Here is a 21,790-nt window from a genome sequence, read left to right on the forward strand (position 1 = left end):
CCGGATAGCTTTTAACTTTTCAGTTTCATGAAATATTTTATGATAAATATGCACAGCAAAGCAGAGAATCCATTGAAATTTTTTAACTCTGCATATTATATAAGGCTAATGCTAAGTTACATGCATGTACCTTATACCCCTCTCACATGAATAGTGAATAATGTGGGTCCACTCACTATTCATGTGAGAGGGTTGTAAGGTACGTGCATGTAACTTAGATAGATCCATTATATAATATATTTTTGCTTTTGTATATTATAATATTATATAATACATTCCGCATATTATAATATATTGTTGCTAGTTAAATAAGGATGATAAATTTTCCCGCGAATACGGCACCTTATTTCGCGCCAGGGCGGAGACAACAATTCCGGACCCGCCCCGCCCCCGAATTTAATGCTTTTTTTTTGGGTAAGTTCCATTAAATTAAAAAAAAATAGAAAACTAAATCAGCAACTCCTAGGCACTAGCACAAGCAGCGTCGTTTCGGTCAAGTCCCCACCATTCCTCAAACTCCAAGGCGCGGCGGAGTAAAGTGAAGTGAAGTGAGCATCAACATCCCCTCGCCGCCGGCCACGAGCTCACCAGAAAATCTTCACACGGCCAAGACAAGTCGATAACCATCAGCAAAAGCTAAGCCCCAAAATGTGGAAACAAACAGCATCAAAGAAATTTGTAGTTATTATCAATCAAAATCAAACCCCACGTGAATGCGACCACATCCACAAACCTCAGGCACCGTAATCGCCGTCTCCGGCCGCGCTCACTTCTTCTTCAAAGCCTGGACAGTTTCTACTATTTGGTAATTTTTGTCATTTCTTTGAAAAAAAAAAATTTACTTTTTACCACTTTTATACTTCGGTTCATTATTTTATATAAATTATAAATTGATTAATTATTTGACTAACAGTTTTTGAACTGAGGCAATGAATTTCGTTGTTGTAGCTTAAATATGTCAACTCCCACACCCAAAACAATAGTAGTGGATGATGATGATGATTCATCTCATCAAGGTGCGGTAGATAATGCCAATTGTGGAAAGATGTCGTTTAAACCCACAGGGAGATTGAAATCCATCGTATGGCAACATTTCGAGAGAAAAGAAATTAATGGGGTGCAAAAGGCGTTGTGCAATTATTGCAAAAACCGTTTAGTAGCACGGAGTACTGACGGAACAAGACATTTGCGTGACCATATGAAGGCGTGTCTTTTGCAAAGGCAAAAGGTGATAACTGATCGAAGACAGAAGGATATAACACAGTACGCGACGCCTTTGAGAACCATTAAGCATGATCAAGGAAAGGCCAAATCAGATGCATTCTGTTTTGATCCTAATGTTACGAGGAAAAGGATTGCACGGATGATCATCATGCACGAGTACCCTCTGAGTGTTGTGGAGCACGAAGGGTTTAATGATGTGTTATCCTCTCTTCAACCTTTGTGGAAACCAGTGTCCTGAAATGAAATTAAAAAGGAAATTATGGATATATATGAGTATGAAAGGGCTAAGAAAGTGAGTGCATTGGACTGCAATCAGAGTAGGATTGCCATTACGGCAAAAATGTGGACTGTAGAAAACCAATCCATAGGATATATGGCAGTTACAGCACACTTCATTGATGACTCTTGGACATTACAGAGTCATCTTTTGAGGTAAGATACTGAATTTTGTTCAGTTACTAAACGTGTAATATTTTCACTTTTTGTTCATTCTGAATAGATTTGAACTTATTTGTATGTGTATTTAATCTTTTACTATTGTAGGTTTATTCCTGTGTCTACTCCACATACAGCCGAAGTAGTTTGTGACACATTACTGCACTGTTTGATGGATCATAACATCGATCGGAAGTTATCTGCCCTCATTGTTGATAATTGTAGTTATAATGAGCAAATGATTCAATATCTTTTATTGAAGCTCGGGAAAGATGATTTAATCATGCATGGGCAGTTATTTCATATTCATTGTTTTGTCGATACTTTAAATTTGATTGTGAAGTATGGGTTGAGTGTGATTAGTGATGCAATTGCTAAGATTCGTGATAGTGTTAGTTTTTGGTCAGAATCATCTAAAAGAATGGAAAAGTTTGAAGAAATTGCTCATTTGTTAGGCATTACAAGTGATAGGAAATTAGTGCTTGATTGTGCTGAGAGTTGGAATTCAACATATCTCATGATTTCCACTGCATTGCATTATAAAAGTGTGTTCTCTCTATTAGAGCAACATGAGGGACAGTATGGTTGTTTGCCTAGTGAGAAGGGTTGGGAATTGGCACACATCTTGGAAGAAAAATTGAAAAGTTTATACGATGTTATTCAATTGTTTTCTAATGTCAAGTATCCAACTTCCAATTTGTTTTTTCTACATGTTTATGAGATTAGATTGTCATTAGATGATTGGCTTTCATCTAGTTTTGATGAGATTAAAAAATTGGCAAGAAGCATGATAGAAAACTTCGAAAAATATTGGAAGGATATACGTGGAATATTAGCTGTGGCATGTGAATTGGATCCAAGGTACAAGATGAAGTTGATTGAATATTATTTTCCTATGCTTTTTGGTGGTGATTTTTCTTTCCATGTTCAGAGAGTACATAGCCTTTTTAAGGATTTGGCGAATGAGTATCAATCAAAGTGTCAATCATCTAATGTTAATTCTGATCTGGATAGTTCTTCAGCCACTCTTTCTGAGTTCTGTCCTTATAAAAAACATACCCAATTTATTATGTTGGGTTTTCAAGATTTCATAAAAGCTAAGCAAGTTCGGTCCGAGCTTGATTCTTATTTGGGTGAGAATGTCCTGCCATTAACAGAGGACTTTGATATTTTGGGTTGGTGGAAAGCAAATATGAGTAGGTATCCTACATTGTCTAAAATTGCCAGAGATATCTTGGCAATTCCAGTCTCCACAGTTGGTTCTGGTTCAGCATTTAGCACTAGTGGTGGATTTGTAAGCCCACATCACAGAAAACTTGATCCAAATACATTGGAGGCTTTGATGTGTAGTCAAAGTTGGCTGCGTGGTTATCTTGGAGGTGTGAATCAATTACATGCTAAGTAGAGATTTAACATTACTCACAAAACCTATGTTTGATTTTTGTTTTCATTTTAACTAGATTTGGAATCTACGTCTTTCTCTGGATATGCCACATTCTTTGACGGAGAAAATGATCATGAAGAGTACCAAGAGGTAACTGATTCTGTAAAATAACATTCAAGTGTTTATTGATTTCATTGTTGATATAAGTGAGAAATCTTCTTTTCCTTTATGTAATAGGTTTGCGGAGAATCTTAGAGAAATCATGCTGCCGAAGATGTCTCATTTGTGATGCTTCTGACATCAAGTGATATAGTTGGTGGCCTTTGTTGTAGAGAATTTTGGGCTTATCGAACTTCATGGCAATTGAATTTTAGATGTTAATACTTAGGAATGGATGTGTAGTAGTTTCTGTGGTTCCAACTTGTTGTATGCCATGGCCGTCGAACTTATTTTATGTATAATGTTACAAATTTCAAGTACCACTCAATGCTTTACATATCTTCCAATTTAGATGGTGTACTAAGTTAATCTTGTTTCTCTGTGTTCAAACATTTTCTTTTAATTTTCTGAATGAATGATTATGGACGTCTTCTAATTTCATTTCTGAATATTGATACTTTTTTTCCGAACACTAAGGACTGCAAAGAGGAAGCCCTTCAGCTGCATAAGTTGTATAAGCCTTAGTTATTTGACAATTGATGTTTTTGGCACAACTAGGAACATATAAGTTGAGGAGATCAATGTGAGAGCACCAAAGAAAAAAAAGCTGGAATTTATCAAACAACAGAAATGGATTATTTGCGTCAGATGTCGTTCCGTTGGTACTCACCTTCTGGTTTATTAATGGGAAAACCAGGCTTGCTGCTTGCTGGCGATTCCATTTCCCAGGTGTGAGGTACGTCTCTCTTCTTGATATGCAGTGCTGCCCTTCTTCTGCTGTCAACTTTCACGGGCTGTAGAGGGCGAGGATAAAGGAAATCAGTAGGGAAAAAGTAGAACTGTTGCGACGGTAGTGTCACTTTTTCAGTAGTAACAGGGGTGGGTGAACGAGGGTAGAAGAAATCAGTCGGGAAAAAGTTGTATTGAAGGCCGGCCATTGAAGGAAGTTGAAGCTCAAGTCAACAGCAATCACCTGATAAAAGAGAATGTCCTGTAGATTGTTTGTTGTCATTGTTGTTGCATATTCTTCAAGTTTATTTATAGAGAGCTGAGCTGAGCTGAGCTACCGAGGACTTGAAAGTTACTTCAATTTACCGTGTGCCTTCAAAGACATTAATAGTTATGGAAGTTACTTAAATTTACCGAGTTACTTAAATTTACTGTGTGCCTTCGAAGGTAGTAGCGATTTGCAATGGCAACATAAACGTAGATTCTGTTGTTCAAATACATGGTTTTGATTTTTATTAAATATTTTTCTTGTAACTACTTCCAAAAAACGGGCTAAAAAATGAAAATCATAGTAATGTCGACGCAACCAATGGTGAAATTTCTTGGTTTTGACGTCGTCACTTTTGTATACGTTATTTACATGAACTTCTTTCTTGAGAGTTAAGAGAAAATCTAAAATAAATCAGAGAAATAATATCAATCATATAATAAACAAATGATGATGTTATAATATATGTATATTTATTTTAAAATTTTTTTTATACAAATAATAATTATATTAAAATTAATCATACATATAATAAATGTATTAGTTGGTTGTATACTATCCAGTATCCAATCATGATGCAGGCTCAATTTCTGTTACGACATACCGCATGCCCAATGCCCGTGAGCTCAATTTCTATTACGGCATACATCATGCTCAGATCCTATAATCATTAATAAATTCAGAGTGATGACACAATGCTAATAAGTCCGTGAAAAAAAAACCAAGTTGACTTTCCAAGAGCATGTTTGTTTGCCACGTGTTTTATAAATGGGCAATTTTGATTTTTAAATAAACTTTGTTGAACTCCTAAGTTAAAGTCTTGTCCCCTGAAAATCACCTTTTCAGTTTTCGGGTCAATCCCATTCCCACACCGCCGGTGGTATGGATCATTGTAAAGCGTGAATTACAAAATAAATAAATAAAAACGTTAGAAGCCCCCTAATTAGATGGAAATGTTAGCTTAATTAAGACGATGCTAATGATCCACAAGTCACACATGTGGATAATCATGGTGAATTAGTATGTGTAATCCAACGGTCAGTCTTAAAGACCCAAAAAAATGCAGCTTAAAGACCCAAAAAATCTCAAGGAAAACAAAATGTTGGCATAAGGTTCCACTATCGTTTAATTGTAGAATTCAATCGGTTACATCTATCAAACACAACAGGACTATACATGTGAATTACTTGCTGAATCCAGCATAAACATTATAATACAAAACCAGGAAGCACCTCCTGAGCCAGGCAGATATCCACTACAGATATCTAACAGCATACATTTTTTGCACCATCAGTTAAGAGAATGGAGTGATATACCGTAAATATAGGAGGATCAATCAGCAATTTGTTAGTGAAATTAAAGCATTCCAGGTCTCTTTGCCCACCGTTTATATCTGGATATCATCTAATGAAAGTTCATGAGCTGTCAGCATCTTCAGTTTCTGCAAACCAGACAAATGAAAGTTAAACAAGGCTGGCACATTTGGGTGGAAAGGAAAAACATTTTAAGTCTCGAAATACCGTAATAAACTGAGGAGGATCATCTAGACTTGATGAGCCGAGAACAACTTCTCTATTCAGTTTTGCTGTCAGCTTGTGACAAACCCTCAACTGAAAATGAAAACATTCCATGTTATTATGCATGATGAAAAACATGTAAACTTTCATAAATAAAGAGAAAAAAAGTCCATACCTCCGATCTAGTGGTACCACCAACAATAAATACAAAAATACGTTGACCCATCTTCTTAAAATCACTCGATGCATGTTTTAGTACTGAATCACTGTGTAATGAAAAGACAATAAAATAATTATTCAACACGTATCAACCATTATAAATAGTAAAACTACCCTTTTAAGATGTTAACTAAGTAGACAGTGTTTAACACAAACTATGAGTCAACTATAATAAAAAAGGAACAAAACTAAAATACTAATACAGTGCGCAACATATCAGTCATAAGAGTACAACCACACAGGAGATCACATTTGACAAGAATTGCTTTCGAAAAAATTTAAATGCATTGAAAACACTAAAAGGACGCACAACTCAACTACTTGAAAAGTATGCAATAGAAAATCACGAAAAAGAAGAGCTAGGAAAATACTATAATTACTATTTAATGGGAAAAGAAGAGGGCAGGAAAACAACTCTGAGTGCCTTAAGTTCAAGAGATGGATGCCAACCAAGCAGTTCTTTCAACAACACAGATCAAGATGAAAACAAAAGACTGGATTAGGTTCAATAACAAATTATCTGGCATGCTGTCGAATAGTGAGATTTCCCCTGTAGAGACAATCATGACTACAGCAAATTGATCAAACAGGTGCATCTATGGACAAAAGAGCGATAAAATTACCTTGAATATCCATCATCAGAGCTCCGAGGACGAGCCCACGTTGGTGTCCGTCTTGATCTCATTGAATGAGCAGCTGGAACTTCATTTGTTAATGCAGAGGGGGTTGTCCCATGGAATGTTGGACTCGGATCATTCATACAGGGATAATCATCCTTTGATAGTTCATTTTTACCGAGTTTTTCAACAAGTTCCTGAAATGTGGTAATTAGCAGATCCACTTTATAGTGAAAAAGATTGACAAAATGTTAAAAGAAAAATATCCACAAGATATTATGAAACACCTAAGCATTCATCATTACAAATCTGTAAAGAGGCAAGATACGAGTAACACAGGTTGGAAAAGCTTCAAATTTTTCACAGGCAGTTTCTAAAATTTTGTTTCTTCATTTAACAACCTAGACAATTCAAGAAAGTAATACAAAGTTTACGTCATGTAGATCTTTCACAATACCTAGTAAAAGGTCCATGAAATAAAGAAATCTTTAGAACCTTGCAAGGAATGAGATTTATTAAATAATACAGACTACTGTATATGCTTGCTGATAAACAAGAACAAATATAATAAGCTTTCATGGGTAATAGTCAGAAGTATTTTGGTCTAGCTTAACAACATTTGAATACGTGCATTGGTGCATACATGCCAAATTTTCAAAAACTCCTTGGATATTTACAACTAATTGATCTATAAGTAAACAAAGACATAAATAGTCTAGCACCATGTAAATGGCATAATTCAGAGTCATCAATCAGAAATAGTTAGTGCAAGGAGCATATGAGAATGTGAAATCTAATGTTTTTCAAAATTGAACAGTTATAGAAAATTCTTAAAAAGCTTAATTGAAAAACATTCTGATAATAGGAATAAGTGCATCCTCTTTCTCTCCATCCCTCCCCTTTTAACTATCCGTCCATCTGTCTTTACACACACACACACACTGTCTATATATATATATATATAGACTGTGTGTGTGTGTAATAATATTTATATATTACATAGAGATTAATTTCCCACAGTTGAGCTTTTAATAATAGCCACATTCAATAAAAAAATTGTTTAAACGAATTAACAAAACTTTAGATTTACCTCTATCATTGGGTAAAAACGAGATAACTGCCACGTTTCTTCTCCGCCGCTGCGATCTTTCCTAGCTGCCCGCTTTTTCTAACATTTAGATAAGCAAGAGTGGAGAGAAATAAATGATTTATTTGTTACAAAAACAAATCTAACTGATAATCAGCAGCACCATGTCAATCACAATTAGACGTTTACCTTGTGGATATCGAACTTCAGAGAAAAGGCTCCGATTGTACTCTTTTTACTCTCTAATGCTCCCCCAAGTAATCTCATATTATTCACAGCAGTCATATCATCGGCTGTTAGTTTTGCTAACTGAAAGGGATCCACGATAGATTATATTCAGACAAAAAAGTTAAAAATAATGCAGATACAAAAATTGTCAAAAATCAACGCTCCAAAAACTACTGATGAAAATTTTACTTTCAACATCATTACAGCAAATGCCAAAAACATAATTCAGTAGCAAAGAATCAAAGATGATACCAACCTTCATCAAATTGAGACCCTTTTCACCCTCAAATTTCTCAGGATAAATGGATGCAACAATCATCAACAACCGCAACTTATTTTCACGAGTTATGTCCTGCATAGAAGTAACGCATTGTTGGCATAAGATTTACCCATAACTATAATACATCCATTCAAATGTTTTACAAGTTCATACCTCTTTTGCAGTCAAAAATTTAATTACATCCTTAAATCCGGCATCACCGAAAACAATGTCCTGCTCGAGCTGCCCAAGCTCTCTAAGTCCAGTCTCCCGAATAATTCTATTGATTTTTCCTGCAATCTGCACAAGACCTTTGCATGAAGTGATGGCCATAGTCAACATATCTTTTCAATCAGTGGATCAATTAGACTATTCTAATTATTTACTAGAAATGTAAGCAGTTCTTAAGTGATTTCAAGAATAAAAGTATAGGGATCCGCATTGAAAAGGAAGTAAAACTATAGGGATTTTGAGATTTGAATTGCTTCTTTGAATTAGATTTGTTCCTCTTCTAAGGTTTCCTAATTTATGAGAATTTTGGCCATTATAGATTGGATATAAACCGGCTTTTAGTCATAACTCATATGCTCATCATTATTTAATAATTAATAATTCTATCTCCCTCAATTCTCTCTCTTACTCCATTCTACATCTTTCATCTACTTTCCTCCCCATCTATCCCTTTCTTTCCTGACATCTGTCCTACATCAACATAGTATCAGAGGAATGAAACTTTGCAACAGAAACTTTAGACCAACAATCTCTTCTGCCAGTGAAAAAAGTATATCCAGAAAGAGGATGGTCTAATTAAAGATTGTTAATCCCAGTTGACTGTATTGCATCACATGATTTCTTTGTTCTTAAGGGGCTATGCATCAAAGAGAAAAATATATTGGAGAATATACACACACACATTTTTTATCATAAGGACAGAGCTAAAAGACGGAAAACATGAACTCAATGTCTGTCTTTTAGTCCATTGAATTTTTTTAACCCCCCCCCCCCAAAAAAAAACCAAAAAAAAAAACACTCTTCTTTTCACTCCATCCTCATAATAAAAGAGTCCTGGTCCTTGTAAGGAAAGAACTGTTGATATGTACACACAAGAAAAAGGACCATCCACAAAAACAGGGACTTCTACCAAAAAGGGGTTAAAACGCCAAATCAGTGGGAAAAGCTAAAAACAAAAAGGATACCAAGAACTTTCCTCTTTCCTTTTTTTCTTTTGTGCATATGAAAATGACGGTGTGAAGTCTGTGAGTTTCCTTCCCTTCATCTTTTATTCTTCTCTGTTTGTTAGTGAGGATGTGTATATGTTGGGGGTTCATGCTACAAGACCAAAATACTTAATTGGTGCAAAACAGAAACTAACCTCTACATGGAGAGAAAGCTTATCAATTTGCTCACTGTATTGTGGCAATGCTTGAACCAGCTTTTGCAAATCCCTAGTAGAAAGATTACTTCCATCTCTGTACGATAGGAAAAGGTCAAAACTATATCATTAAAGTAACCAACAAGGTAGATAAGCTTGGCCAAGCCTAAAAAATATGACCTTTACTAGCATAAGACTAATAGAAAAACAAGTAAATGATTTCAACATGGAAGCAAACATTATCAATCTCACAATCAAGACAAGGAAATCGGTGGAAACCAAAAAGCCAGTAAGAAATATGCTACAAGCAAATTATGTGCAGCAAAAAAAAAGAAAAGAGTCATCTAGACAGAAGGTCCAACGTGAATCACATGAAAAAAAAAAAAAAAACACCTACAGCTACTGCAAATAAATAATCAGAGAAAAACAAGTTTCCTGGCATGAATTAAATAATCAATGGTGTAAGAATAGCCATCCTGCAATCCAAAAGGGAAGATATCATTGGTGCAGATGTCTTCGCCATATGGACCTTAACTCAGACACACAAATGACAACAAACAACCATTATCATACTCACCCTCAGAGAATTTAAATGGTGATTGTCAAGGGAATTTAATTCAGAGTTTTTCAGTTGCTTGGTCCTTCCCTAATTAAAAACCCCATCTCACCACCAGACGAGAACAAAAGTATACCAGAAAAAGGGATACAAAAAGAGTAAAAAGGTGATTGATTATTACAAGCCCCATAAAGATGCTTCCTAGGGAGAAAATACCAGAATTCACTCAGTATTTTCATATAGAGGCTTCTCATGGAACAGAAGTGCATAGGACAAAAGAGAGCGAAAACAAATGGCGACCAGATGTCCACAACAAGACCAAAATCCCCAGAGGAGGACTTGAACATATCAGCACAAGATTTTAACAATAAACTAGGGAAGTCCAAAGAAAATCTCATAACAACGTCAAGGAAAGGACCAACAGAAATTCTAAAACCTCTAATGAATTCTTTTCCTCATATTTGATGAAATATTCTTTAAAAAAGATAATCAGCCCATCTTCTTTAATGTTTAGCTAAAACTTAACAGCCCATCTTCTTTAATGTTTAGCTAAAACTGAAGTGAATACTAATTAATTAAATATAGGCTACAGAGCATGATTAGTGGCACCAGATTTGTTATGTAAACTGCAAACTAATTTTTATGCAGATTTATAGAATTTGGGAGGATAAGGAGATTACATCTGACATGCATAACCAATGCACATGTGAGGTCCAATTCACACCATCCAAACTGTATCAGTCCAACGGTTTACAACTTGTGTGTCATCAGTTATGTTTAAAGAAGCTCTCCTGACTCTAACCCTTTGTCTATTTATATGTCATACATTCATACATGTCAACCATTTCTTACTGTTCACATAACCTTACACTCCCAAAACCATCAGCTGGATACATAAATGATCTATGGCATTAATATAAGTTATTAAGTCCAAGGATAATTCATTTAAATGCCCAAAGGTTCTTTACCTAATTTATGATCTGATCTAAATTTCCTTTTAACCAAAGAATACATATCGCTGTATCATTACACCTTGTATTCGCAGATCTAATAAAGGGACAACACAAAAGACATGATTTTGACTATCAAATTTCTAATCTATCAGCATCATCCTGTAGTGCCAAACTTTCAGACATTTCATTTCATTATTATTTAACAAGATTCAGCACCTTCGCAGCACCAAACTTCTAAAACTAATATGTAAATCATAAATCGAAAGACTGACAAATTAAATCAACAGACTTCTAAAAAAAATGATAAAACCTAAGAATGTAACCCGTGTACAGCATGTTCTCCAATGATGCCATATCAATGATGAGGAAATCTCACCAACCTTGAGCCATTTTGAATTTGTGCAGCTTTGTTCTTTGACACAAAGCCGGTCATTTTCTCATGCAGCCGTTCACTAGCCTGACGATTAAAAAGAGCATTCATAAAATTTATATAAAACACAGCAGGGGTGAGGGAAAAGAAAATGTAAAAACTAAAAACATACGTCTGCTATATGTGCATGACGAAGTTCAACCCAGATGGGATCATGCTCCTCCAAAAGAACTTCTTTTTTCTCTGGTGGACCACCTGTTTTGCTTGGAACCTGATACATAGTTTTATCTTGCTATAAGATATCCAAAAGAGATCTTCCAGAGGATTCAAGAGAATAAATAGAGCTTCAAAAATTTGAACTTACCTCATGCACATATTTATTTCCTTCTAAATTCAATAAATCATGGCAAATGGCGTCGTATGTCCACTCATGTATAAGAGGAGCAATCTAGAAATGGAAAATAAACATATTACTACAAGTAACACGGACAAGGCATGCAGTAAGCATTCCAGAAATTCTTATGCAAAAAATGCATCACAAAACCTGATCAACAGAACGATCAAGGATAAGTAACTCGCAGGTTTCTGACATAGGAAAATTCTGAATAGTTTGTTTATATTTCATAAGACAGTTCCAGACTCCGGCAGCAAGCTTCGTAGGAACGAGATCACGAAAAGTTGTTATTGTCATTGCATCAAGTGATTTGGCAGCTCGATAGCGCACCAAAGGAAACTCCTAAAGATCAATTATATACATGCTTTAGGAAATTTACCACACTTGAAACCAAATTCAACAAATTGAAAATCAAATTCAACAAATCATTAAAAATTACCCTCAATGAAGCAAAAACTGTAGCAATGCGGGTAGCCATCACATTCAGGCATGTATCAGCTTTTTGAGAACTTTCCTCATCACCAAAAAGTTCCTCTAAGGCCCTTTCATCATCAGTGACAAAACCCTGTACTCAAGAAAATCACAGTTGACTAAACAAGGGCAACAAAATCACAGGGGCTTCAAAACATTAAGAAAAATAAAAATGAGTAACCAGATCATAATTAGGAAAAACAAGCATGAAGTTATATCTGGAACTTTCATGGAAAAGAGAGAGAGAATCTTCTTGGCGAACAGGCCATCAGCAATCTAAGTTCAAAATTTCATGGGTGAAATCATAGAAAATGGTCCATCAAGATTTCATTGTATGCCTACCCTTGGTGGAAGAAATGAAAACAAGAAATCATTTTTCCCTAAAAAATGTGACTTTAAAAATCTAAATTTTTTTGCTGACAACACACGCTTAAGACATTTAATAATACTTAACATTACAAATATTTTAGAACCTACTTGGAGTCTGCAAAGAAGATGCCTTGTGGCTGGTACTTATAATGTCAGACATCACATCATTGACAGTTTTAGAACCCGCCTTCCTTAAGTTAAAAAGATCTAACAGTTTCCTAAAAAGAATAGAGAACATTTTTAGAATTGGCGGAAAAATGGTAGAACACAAAGGCGAGCCAGGGGGTGGGGGGTTCTGGAGAAGAAACCTTGATGTAAACTCTTGTGCAATAACCACATATTTCCATAAAATTCATGGTCGTTTGATATTTATTGACATCTACGTAGTTAGCAAACTGAAGAAACCTTTACTATATATGATGAATTCTACTTAGTGAAGGGTGAAAATGGAATCTATCATAAAACACGTCACTTTGGAAATTGGAATCAGACTTCCTCAATCCTGATCATCTATGATCCTTAGAAAATTCAACTTAATGAAGTCATTTTACGTACCTGGCTGTCTATGGCAAAATATTCCAAATTCATCTGCAAATAATTGACCAGATGGAAGAAAAGATTATCAGTGTGTAACAATAAATTCTAACCCAACAACGGAGAAAGCAAAAAGATATGCATTAACAGAAAACTGTTAGCTGCTTCTGCACAATAATTTATTTTAAGAACAAAAAAAATTATCATAAGCAGGAGACAACCTCTCTCAATGCACCTATGCGAGGTAACACGGTTGAATCCTTCTTGATGTGAGTCACCAATTCTCTTGAAATAGGCGAACTGAAGAAAACAAACGCCCTTTACAAAAACAAAAGTGTTAATTCAGAAATACAGGAAAAATCCGGACTTCTGAAAGAAAAAGCCAGTATACAACTCTTAGGATTATAAGAAAATATTTCACATACTTTTTATACAAAGGTGATTTTCCTGACATGTCTGACAAGAACGCAACAACGCTGCAAAAATAACAAAATAAACAATAAATCAACATGTGCAAAAGCACGCATACATGCATACACAAAGAGAACGGGGAGAGAGATGTCTCATCCATGATGCAGTTCCAAAAAGCATTTATCACTTTAATAATTTCTTCAAAATAACATGACTGTCACAACGTCACAAATATAGTAGGTTTATAGTTTGAGAGTCAACTGGGCTAGAAAAAAGTGTAACAAACGTATAATGTTGAGAAGATTCAGGAACATACTAGCTAGAACATATTTAAACTGTTAATCATATTCAAAGAAAAGATATTTATACTGCAAATTCAATTGGAAACGGGACAAGATACTAAATGGTTAAACTCATCACTGACGATACCACTCCAATTGGAATAGAATGGTTCAACAAAATTTAAGAGCTTAAATGAGCATTATCAGGTAACCAATCTGTCAGAGAGCAAGATAGTGACTGAGTGAGCGAGAGTGAAATTATTATCAATGGGTTTACAGGCATAGAGAAGAAAAATGCTCGAAAGCACATTAAGGTGTCACAACTATTGACACCCAAAGTGCAATGCAGTTCCCATTCAACTGCCCAAAATGAAAATTTGATGCATCTGATCAGCTGAGGACTAACTCCCTCTATGGAAACTACTCAGTAAAGAAGCATCAAAATATGAGCTTCACCCTTATCAAAAAAAAAAAAAAAAGAGCTTCACCAAATCAACTGGATAAAATCGAAGGAAGTCATACAAGCAAAAAAGAAAACAAAAAGAAATGCTGTCAAATAACAAAAAGAATTGGTTAAACCAAAGTGGGAAGTAATATCCTTTTATGAGAATATGAAATGCTGAGGCAAAGAGAAATCAAGATACTTCTCTTTAGTTGGTTGGATGAAGTAGATGGCTTCCATTGAGGGCAATGGCTGCCTTCGTCTGTACAAGTCTTCTACCACTGCAGGAAACAATAATATCAGATATATCTTTTAGGACCAAATTCAATATTAAAAAAAAATTACTTTTCTTATGAATAAACAAGAATCTATTTTTCTTATGAATAAACAAGAAACCTTTATCTCATATAATGTATTATAACAAGGCAGACCAACAGTCTACTTCAGAAACTCAACACATAGCAATTAAGACTGTCAATCACAAATCAAAGCTCATCCAACAATAGTTCATTAAAAATCAAAGCCCATCATAGAACAAGTAAATAAAGACTTGCACAAGAAAAAGCCCAAGAAACCTCCTTTTCATTTGATAAACCACAAATCGCCCAGAACCTGGTTGGTGAAATCAGAATCTAAAACTAGATTCAAGACTATTAATCATACCTTTTCTCTCATTAAACCTTTTGTAATAGATTATTTTATTATCTCACATTCTTTTCGCTTATGAAATTATGGGTATTTTCCCTCCACATAATTTCTGCCTGGAAAACCAAAAGGTCAAATCTTTCTTAATGGTTTCCTTTCCTAATCAAGTGTTGACTCATTTTGCCCTACCCTTCACAGTTTAGCTATTCTAACTTACGATCTACTTTTTTATCTTAATATCCCCAAAAACCTACAAATTCCAAATGTTGTCATGAAAAATTCCAACCTTTTTTTTTGGAGGTAAAACAATAGCTCTTCCACTCAGATTCTAAATTATTTTCCCCCAATTTCTAAAACCCTCATTGGCTCATTCTTAAAAAAAATCTATTTCTCAATTTACTCTTCTTCCCAAAAAGCGACTTTCTTGCAGATAGTCTCAACACTAAGATAAAAGAGCCAACCGGCACTCTTAAATCCCACCTGCTCCGAGACAAAAAGGGGACTTCAGCAATCCTAAATGAGGGGGAGAAATCATTTCTACCTGCTAAGATGTAACTAAATTCCTACCTCGCCTGAGCTTGGAACCTTGGCAGCGCCAGTTCAATTTTCTTAACCATTGAAATGTTCCTTACAGTAGCCTATTCATTGCTTCAACAGGAAAAATGTTATCTCAACTAGCTAGACAACTGACAAATTTTATGAATTAAAAAAATAAATTAATAAAAGAATCTTCCGGCTTCTTAGAGTAACATTCTCTGCAAAGCTCCTTAATTGCATAAATAATAATGGTGTGTGTAATGCAAATGGTAGTCATGGAGTCACCTAATCTATCAGCTTCCTAAATCAACATTTCACAGCACACCCTTGGCCTTGGAACGACAGTGGTTTCCAGCAAACAGTAGGGAAAATGACCACCAGCCTGAGCAATACTAGCATAAGGTCAAATGGAGAGCACCTACATGCATTTTTAATCATTTAAGGCGGTTTCTTTCCTTAACATATTGTGGACAAAGACTACTAAAAAGTAAAACTGATATCTTTTAATGTTCTTGCGGACAAATATCGAAAGCAATCATAAAATCATAAGATGCTCAGTTGGGTCATTCTTACATGAAATGCCTTCCTGTGTAATGTCAGCCATCTTGCACGAGTACGACATTATCTTAACAGTAAGCTTGTCCATTATAAGGACCTAAACATACATAAAACATTTAATAACCACACGAAAACGAGAACAAGTAATGAATAAAATCAACAGGACAGAAGCTAAAAAGTACCTTCCAGGTTGATTTTGATTTGCCAGTTTTCGCAGAGCGAAGCATTTCATACAACAACCCTAAATTCAAAATTCAAACAGAGAAAACACAAATCAGTTGAATTGTCCATGTAACAGTAACCACCACGTCATTTCCTAACATTTTAATTTCAATTAATTACACAAATTTTTTTAAAAAATATTATGCTGAATCACTGCGTTTCTTCGAAAAGTATCAAACATTATAACACAATGCTTCAAGAATTATAAAGTAAATCATTAATATAATAGTAATAATAATTAGAATTGTACAGAAGGAGAACTCACTTTCACGGGTGATTTGTTTGAAATTTTTGTAATCACCACCGTATGATGAAGAGTCAGAATCCGAATACGACATCGTTTCTCAGGACTTTCAAGGTTTAAAAAATCAAGAATTAACAGATCGTTTGTTTATTTACAAGAAGCACTTGAACAAGAAAGATCGAAATCGAAACAAGCTCAAACAAAAATAATCAGGAAAGGAAAACAAAACACGTGTGTCTTTTTTCAAATACCGAAATCCATTTTTGAAGTTAAGTTACTTTTGAATTAACCCCCTTAGTTTTCTTTTAATTACAAAATATCAATGGCGTTTAGTTTTACGTCAGATGTTCCCTCGTTTTATCTAATTTCAGAGTAATATCATGCAATGGTTTTCTTTCTTTTATTTATTTTGACAAGAGAAATATTAAAATATAATTAATTTTAAAAACCAAAAACTACAACATTTTTTTTTTATTTTTAAAATATTTTTGAAGCATGCAATTTTTTTAATAATTATTACCGGAACTTTAGTGAACATGGACGAAAAGTGCATCCAGGCTTATTAATTGATGTTTTAGATGACCTAATAATTATATCCAAAATAGGTATATACAGATAAGCTAATTATGAGAGATGGGATGAATAGATTACTACAAAGAGTTCTAAATTTAACTTCTAGAACGTACAACACTTTAGAATTAGCTGTGCGAGTTTACAAGCTGTACTCAGTTCTAGTTAATTACTCTTGATTTTATGTTCTGCAGTAATTATTTCTAGCTAATTACTCTTGATTTTCCCTTTAATTAATTATTTATTTACTTATATTTATTAAATTCAAAATTTGAGAAAATATCATATAAAACCTTTACATATCAAATTTTTTTTTGTTCGAATATCGATTAAAAAAAGTGCAATAAAATCAATTTTAATAGGGATCCCATAATAAAAGGAACTCCCTAAGTTACAGTTTGCAACTAATTAATCTTGTTATTACTTTTCCTTAAATCCAACATCAATACTTTTCTTTAAATCCAATCGTCAGTTATTGGGTTGAGCAGCTGTAAGTTACATGTAACTTAGCATTTGCTATAATAAAATTGAAAACTTTCAAATCAATCGAATCATATATCTTTAAATTTGAAAGAAATAACAACTAAAAATCAATAGCTTCAAGTAAATAATAAATGAGTGTACATATATAATATTCCCACTAAGATACATTCTAAAAGAATATTAAGAGAAAAGAAATTGAAATTAAAGAGATATATTGCAACTATATATTATTCAAGAATAATGCTGATTAGTAGATCTAGGATTAGAATTAGAGTGGTTGATTTGTTTAGTTTCATCTTGCACTTTGACGCTGATTTGCTCCTTTTGCGGTTTCTTTATTTGCATGGAAACGCTAGTTGCTTTGCCATTAATATTCCGCAAATTTTGTCTTCTGGTGGCCGGCTTTTCAAGATCGCCGTCGGCCTTGGCTCCGTTGGTGTTTTGAGTTTGCTCCGTAGTCATTGACGGCGGTGGCGAACGAGGACGAGGATAGTAGAAATCGGTCGGAAAAAAGTAATACTGAAGGCCAGCCATCAGTTAGATTGTTAGAAATTAAAATTTTCAATGCTCTAATAAACTCAATCAAACGACTCAATTAGAGAACTGAGAAAAGGCTCTTTTTGATTTTGTTGTTATTGCACGTTGTTATTGTACGTACATGTCTATTTATTTTGAGTAAGAGCCTTAAGAGGGATTGTTGTTTAATTAGATAACTTGTTGGCTAAGCTTGTAACATGCAAAGTTTACTTTTTTTTTTCTTCTTTTTCTTGTATGTGCGAAGTTTACTACTAAGATAAGAATAGGAATAGAAATATGCATATATATATAATAGGAATTGCCCAATAGGTTTAGGAATTGGATTTATGACATTTAATAATAAAAAATACCTGGCCATGATTAATAAATTGGAAAAAAGACTGATACATCCAATTTTTTATAAAAAAGAATATAAAACTCTCTAACGTTTTGAAAAAATACATTTAAACTTCAATTTGTTACATATTCTGTTAATTTTAACAAAAATTCATTTTCAACTTATAATTACCATTATCTCCCTCTAACATATAAGTTAATATATTCACTTATCCATTTTACCCATAAATTATTAATAAAATTATAAACATAGTTAAAATTTTACTATATAAACTCAATTTAATATCTTCTTTTTCCCAATTGCTCGTCTTGTCAATATCTTCTCCTCCTCCTCCTCCATCAACTCCATTTGCTTCATTCTTGGCTGATACCGCGTTAAAGCTTTTACATTTAACTCAACTCGCTGTTTCAAAACAGTAAAGATTACATCATTTTGCGACCTTTTTCACATCATTCAACTTCCAACCTCCCAAAAAAGTTGCCTCAAATAATGCATTCTGCCAAGTGCCAGCTATCATCAAAACCTAAAAGAGTTTATTAATGCAATGTTACAAGAATTCAACATTCAACAATCAATGATTGCACTCCAAATAAAATAAAATTAAAAAAGAAAATCATTACTGGAAATCTTATCAACTTGCCGAGGAGTCAGCTTAGCCGAGAATCCACTAGCAGCCGTCTTATAACCGTACAACAGAGCATCCTTTGCAGCCTCCTCGCTGCACACAAATCGAACGGAACACAACACCGTTAAAAGCAAATAATTACCAAGTTGCCACCAAATCGATTCAAATCAAAATGCAATTAAATTAAATTAAAAACCCGCCGAGGGCAGAGGAGAGGATACGAACGTGGAAGGACTCAGGCTCCTCGTCATATGGCCTCTCCGTGTAAAAGGTCTAAACCGCTGATTCCGCTTGTGATGGTGCCGTCGTCTCCGCCATTCTGATTATCAGAATCCACAAAATCACTGTTGATGAAAACCAGTTTTTTTTTCTGCTTCTTCCCTGCAACGACTCTGGAATTTACAACACAAAAACGTTTCTTTGGTACTTAGCTATTAAATAATTCATTAAATGTTTCTTTGGTACTTAGCTACTAAATAATTCATTACATGTGTGTCTTTTTTATATGGGAGAAGAGTTTCTAGTTAGTAATTGATTGATTATTGCGATTTTTGGAGAACCATTTTTGGATAAATTAACTCGTTACTAATAAGAGAATGTGCCACGTTAACCTTCTAATTATTTAACCAAATTGAATTGGTTACCAATTTGGAATTTAAATGTCTTTTTTGAAATGTTAGAGAATTTTATATATCTTTTTTTCTTCCTAAATGTTTGGATTGTAATCAATCTTTTTCTCTAATAGATTAAGCAAACGTATATATGCACTAGTGTTTGATCAAATTATTCCGATCCTGAAAATTATTTAAAATTACTTGAACTTTCAATTGCATTCTAGTTTTCAAAATTGTTGTTACATTACTGATCTAAAAGATTTGGATTCAGTGCTATGTTGAGTTTTTTGCTAACTTTTTAAAAGATACAGTTAGTAATTATTAGATAAGAATTAAAATTTTAAGAGTTGGCCTATTGACATCCCTCCTAAATTCTTTTGAAACCCCTTTTTCAAATTATATTAAATTTAGTGCCAAAAATATCCTTATTTTTAAACAAATAAATTTAATTTGTGAATCTTTTAATTTTCTATTATTTTCTCGTTCCTCACAAACAATTTCTATGGGCGATAACCTTCTTGATAAAAATCAATGAATTAAATAAAATATTCTTAAGAGTATGATTTAAAAAGTTCCAGTATGAGCATAAAAGAAAAAAGCCAGATAATTTCTTTAATGTTTTGTTCATAATCAATAGATTATTCTAATTATTGAAGGAAAATGTATAGAGAATTTGAGAAAAAATGACGTGTGTGAGTTTAATAAGAGAGAAAATACAAGAGTTTTCTTTCTTTCTTTTTCTTTTTTTTTCAAGAGAGACATAGTACAAGAGTTTAAAGTGAGAAATATTCGAGTATTTATCCTTAAATGTAATTGTAATATAAGAGGGGTTACAAAAGGAGTTATAAAAGGAGTTTGGAGGGGTGCCAATTGTTGATACGAGATTCTGGTTCTCCTCGGCCTACGACCAGGATCTCTGCTCGATCAACTTCACCACGACCAGGAGGTCTCCGCGTAAGGCTTCTTCCCCGGAGGTTCCTGCGCACACAGACAAGTTAGAGTACGCCGGTTGTTTTCCCGGCGCAAACCCTCCGACGCTCAAGTCAGATATGAAGGTTCGGGGAACGCTTGCCACAAATCTTATGGCCCTTAGATTGTTTTCTCTCTTTTAGAATCAAAATTGCTAACCCTTTTACCTTCGTTGGCTACCTTTTTATAGGCTTCCTCTGAATCCCAGTTTTCTGCTTTTTTCGAGACGGTCTGGGGCTCTGACTGCTGCGTTATGGGCAAACGGGGGATCTTGCGTGTTACGCCATGGTTCAGGGGAAAGCGTGGCTGTCGTGGTTCTGTGAGATCTTGCGTGTTACGCCACGGTTCAGGGGAAAGCGTGGCTGTCGTGGTTCTGTGAGATCTTGCGTGTTACGCCACGGTTCAGGGGAAAGCGTGGCTGTCGTGCCTAGATTCTCGGGCTGGAGAGCATGTCTTGCCAACTGCCGTCGACCGGGTCTCCTCGCCTATCGACCTCTAGCCGGAATGGCCGTATACCTCTTATAGGGAATTGGCCTCGCGGATGACAACATCGTGGACGAGCAGGATATTTCTGCTCCTGTTCCTCCGCGCACCAGGCTTTTACGGAACACACCGGTTCGCAGGACTCTGCCATCAGATATCTGCTCGTCATATCTGCTCGTCATTCCTGGTCTCGTCGACGTATTTCTCCCAAATAGTATCTCTCCCAAACACCGGTCCCCCAGTTTCTGGTGTTGGGTAATGTAGTGGACCAGCAGTGGAAACTCGACGGTTTTTGCTCGCGTGGGACTGGAAAAGGCTGCCAAGAGTCGTGTCGCATTTAATTGCGGATGCGGTGATGTGGCAGAAATCTACCCCTCCATTTGAATTTCAAACCTACGGTTGCGAGATTCTCGGAATATGCGTCATTAAATGCTGGCAGCCCAAGAGTTTGCTTCTCAGTAAGAAAACCCAAAATCTTCAAACACGAACTCGTCATTTTCCCCATTCTTGTCTCTCCGGCGAATGAACCTCGGCATCAAAGCTGTCATCCCTGTCTCTCTCTGACCGAGTCCCTGCTTCAGGTATTTCTTCTATTTTCTCGGTATTGGTTAGTTGTAGGTAATTTCCTTTCTCTCTGCTTTGCTTGAGGTTGTAGTTGGCGGTGGTGTTTTGGTTAGAACTTAGGAT

General features: G+C 35.0%; 1 protein-coding gene and 1 long non-coding RNA gene across 4 annotated transcripts; both read right to left on the reverse strand.

Annotated features, from left to right (window-relative positions):
- Positions 1-5,284: 5,284 nt before the first annotated feature.
- LOC102606722 (SNARE-interacting protein KEULE-like) lies at positions 5,285-16,722 on the reverse strand. 3 transcript variants are annotated; one of them, XM_006491491.4, is made up of 21 exons: positions 16,507-16,722; positions 16,202-16,260; positions 16,035-16,116; positions 14,482-14,560; positions 13,571-13,621; positions 13,367-13,463; positions 13,167-13,199; positions 12,211-12,336; positions 11,922-12,113; positions 11,742-11,825; positions 11,550-11,648; positions 11,388-11,464; positions 9,499-9,595; positions 8,301-8,426; positions 8,124-8,219; positions 7,829-7,948; positions 7,643-7,720; positions 6,559-6,749; positions 5,892-5,982; positions 5,720-5,809; positions 5,285-5,640 (listed from the first exon to the last, which is right to left on the reverse strand). In XM_006491491.4, the coding sequence occupies exons 1-21, from the start codon at positions 16,577-16,579 to the stop codon at positions 5,587-5,589; spliced, it is 1,995 nt and encodes a 664-aa protein (XP_006491554.2). In that variant the 5' UTR covers positions 16,580-16,722; the 3' UTR covers positions 5,285-5,586. The 3 variants fall into 3 exon arrangements, with proteins under 3 accessions (XP_006491554.2, XP_052289710.1, XP_024948410.2); XM_052433750.1 differs by lacking the exon at positions 16,035-16,116 and having other exon boundaries at positions 16,507-16,596; XM_025092642.2 differs by lacking the exons at positions 16,035-16,116; positions 16,507-16,722 and having other exon boundaries at positions 13,571-14,560; positions 16,202-16,221.
- Positions 16,723-18,595: 1,873 nt separating this feature from the next.
- Positions 18,596-19,590, reverse strand: LOC112495818 (uncharacterized). Its single transcript, XR_003062179.2, has 3 exons — positions 19,263-19,590; positions 19,033-19,130; positions 18,596-18,935 (listed from the first exon to the last, which is right to left on the reverse strand). It is a non-coding gene; the product is annotated as an uncharacterized LOC112495818 (long non-coding RNA).
- Between the last annotated feature and the right edge of the window lie 2,200 nt (positions 19,591-21,790).

Source organism: Citrus sinensis, chromosome 9 (genome assembly GCF_022201045.2).
Source record: "Citrus sinensis cultivar Valencia sweet orange chromosome 9, DVS_A1.0, whole genome shotgun sequence".
NCBI classification, from domain to species: Eukaryota; Viridiplantae; Streptophyta; class Magnoliopsida; order Sapindales; family Rutaceae; genus Citrus; species Citrus sinensis.

Coding starts and splice junctions, on each gene's coding strand:
- LOC102606722 (XM_006491491.4), bottom strand. CDS start 16,579: ATGTCGTATTCGGATTCTGACTCTTCATCATACGGTGGTGATTACAAA. Junction 13,200..13,366: donor GCATAGGTGCATTGAGAGAG/GTTGTCTCCTGC, acceptor AATTATTTGCAG/ATGAATTTGGAATATTTTGC. Junction 12,114..12,210: donor CAGTTTTTGCTTCATTGAGG/GTAATTTTTAAT, acceptor ATTGATCTTTAG/GAGTTTCCTTTGGTGCGCTA.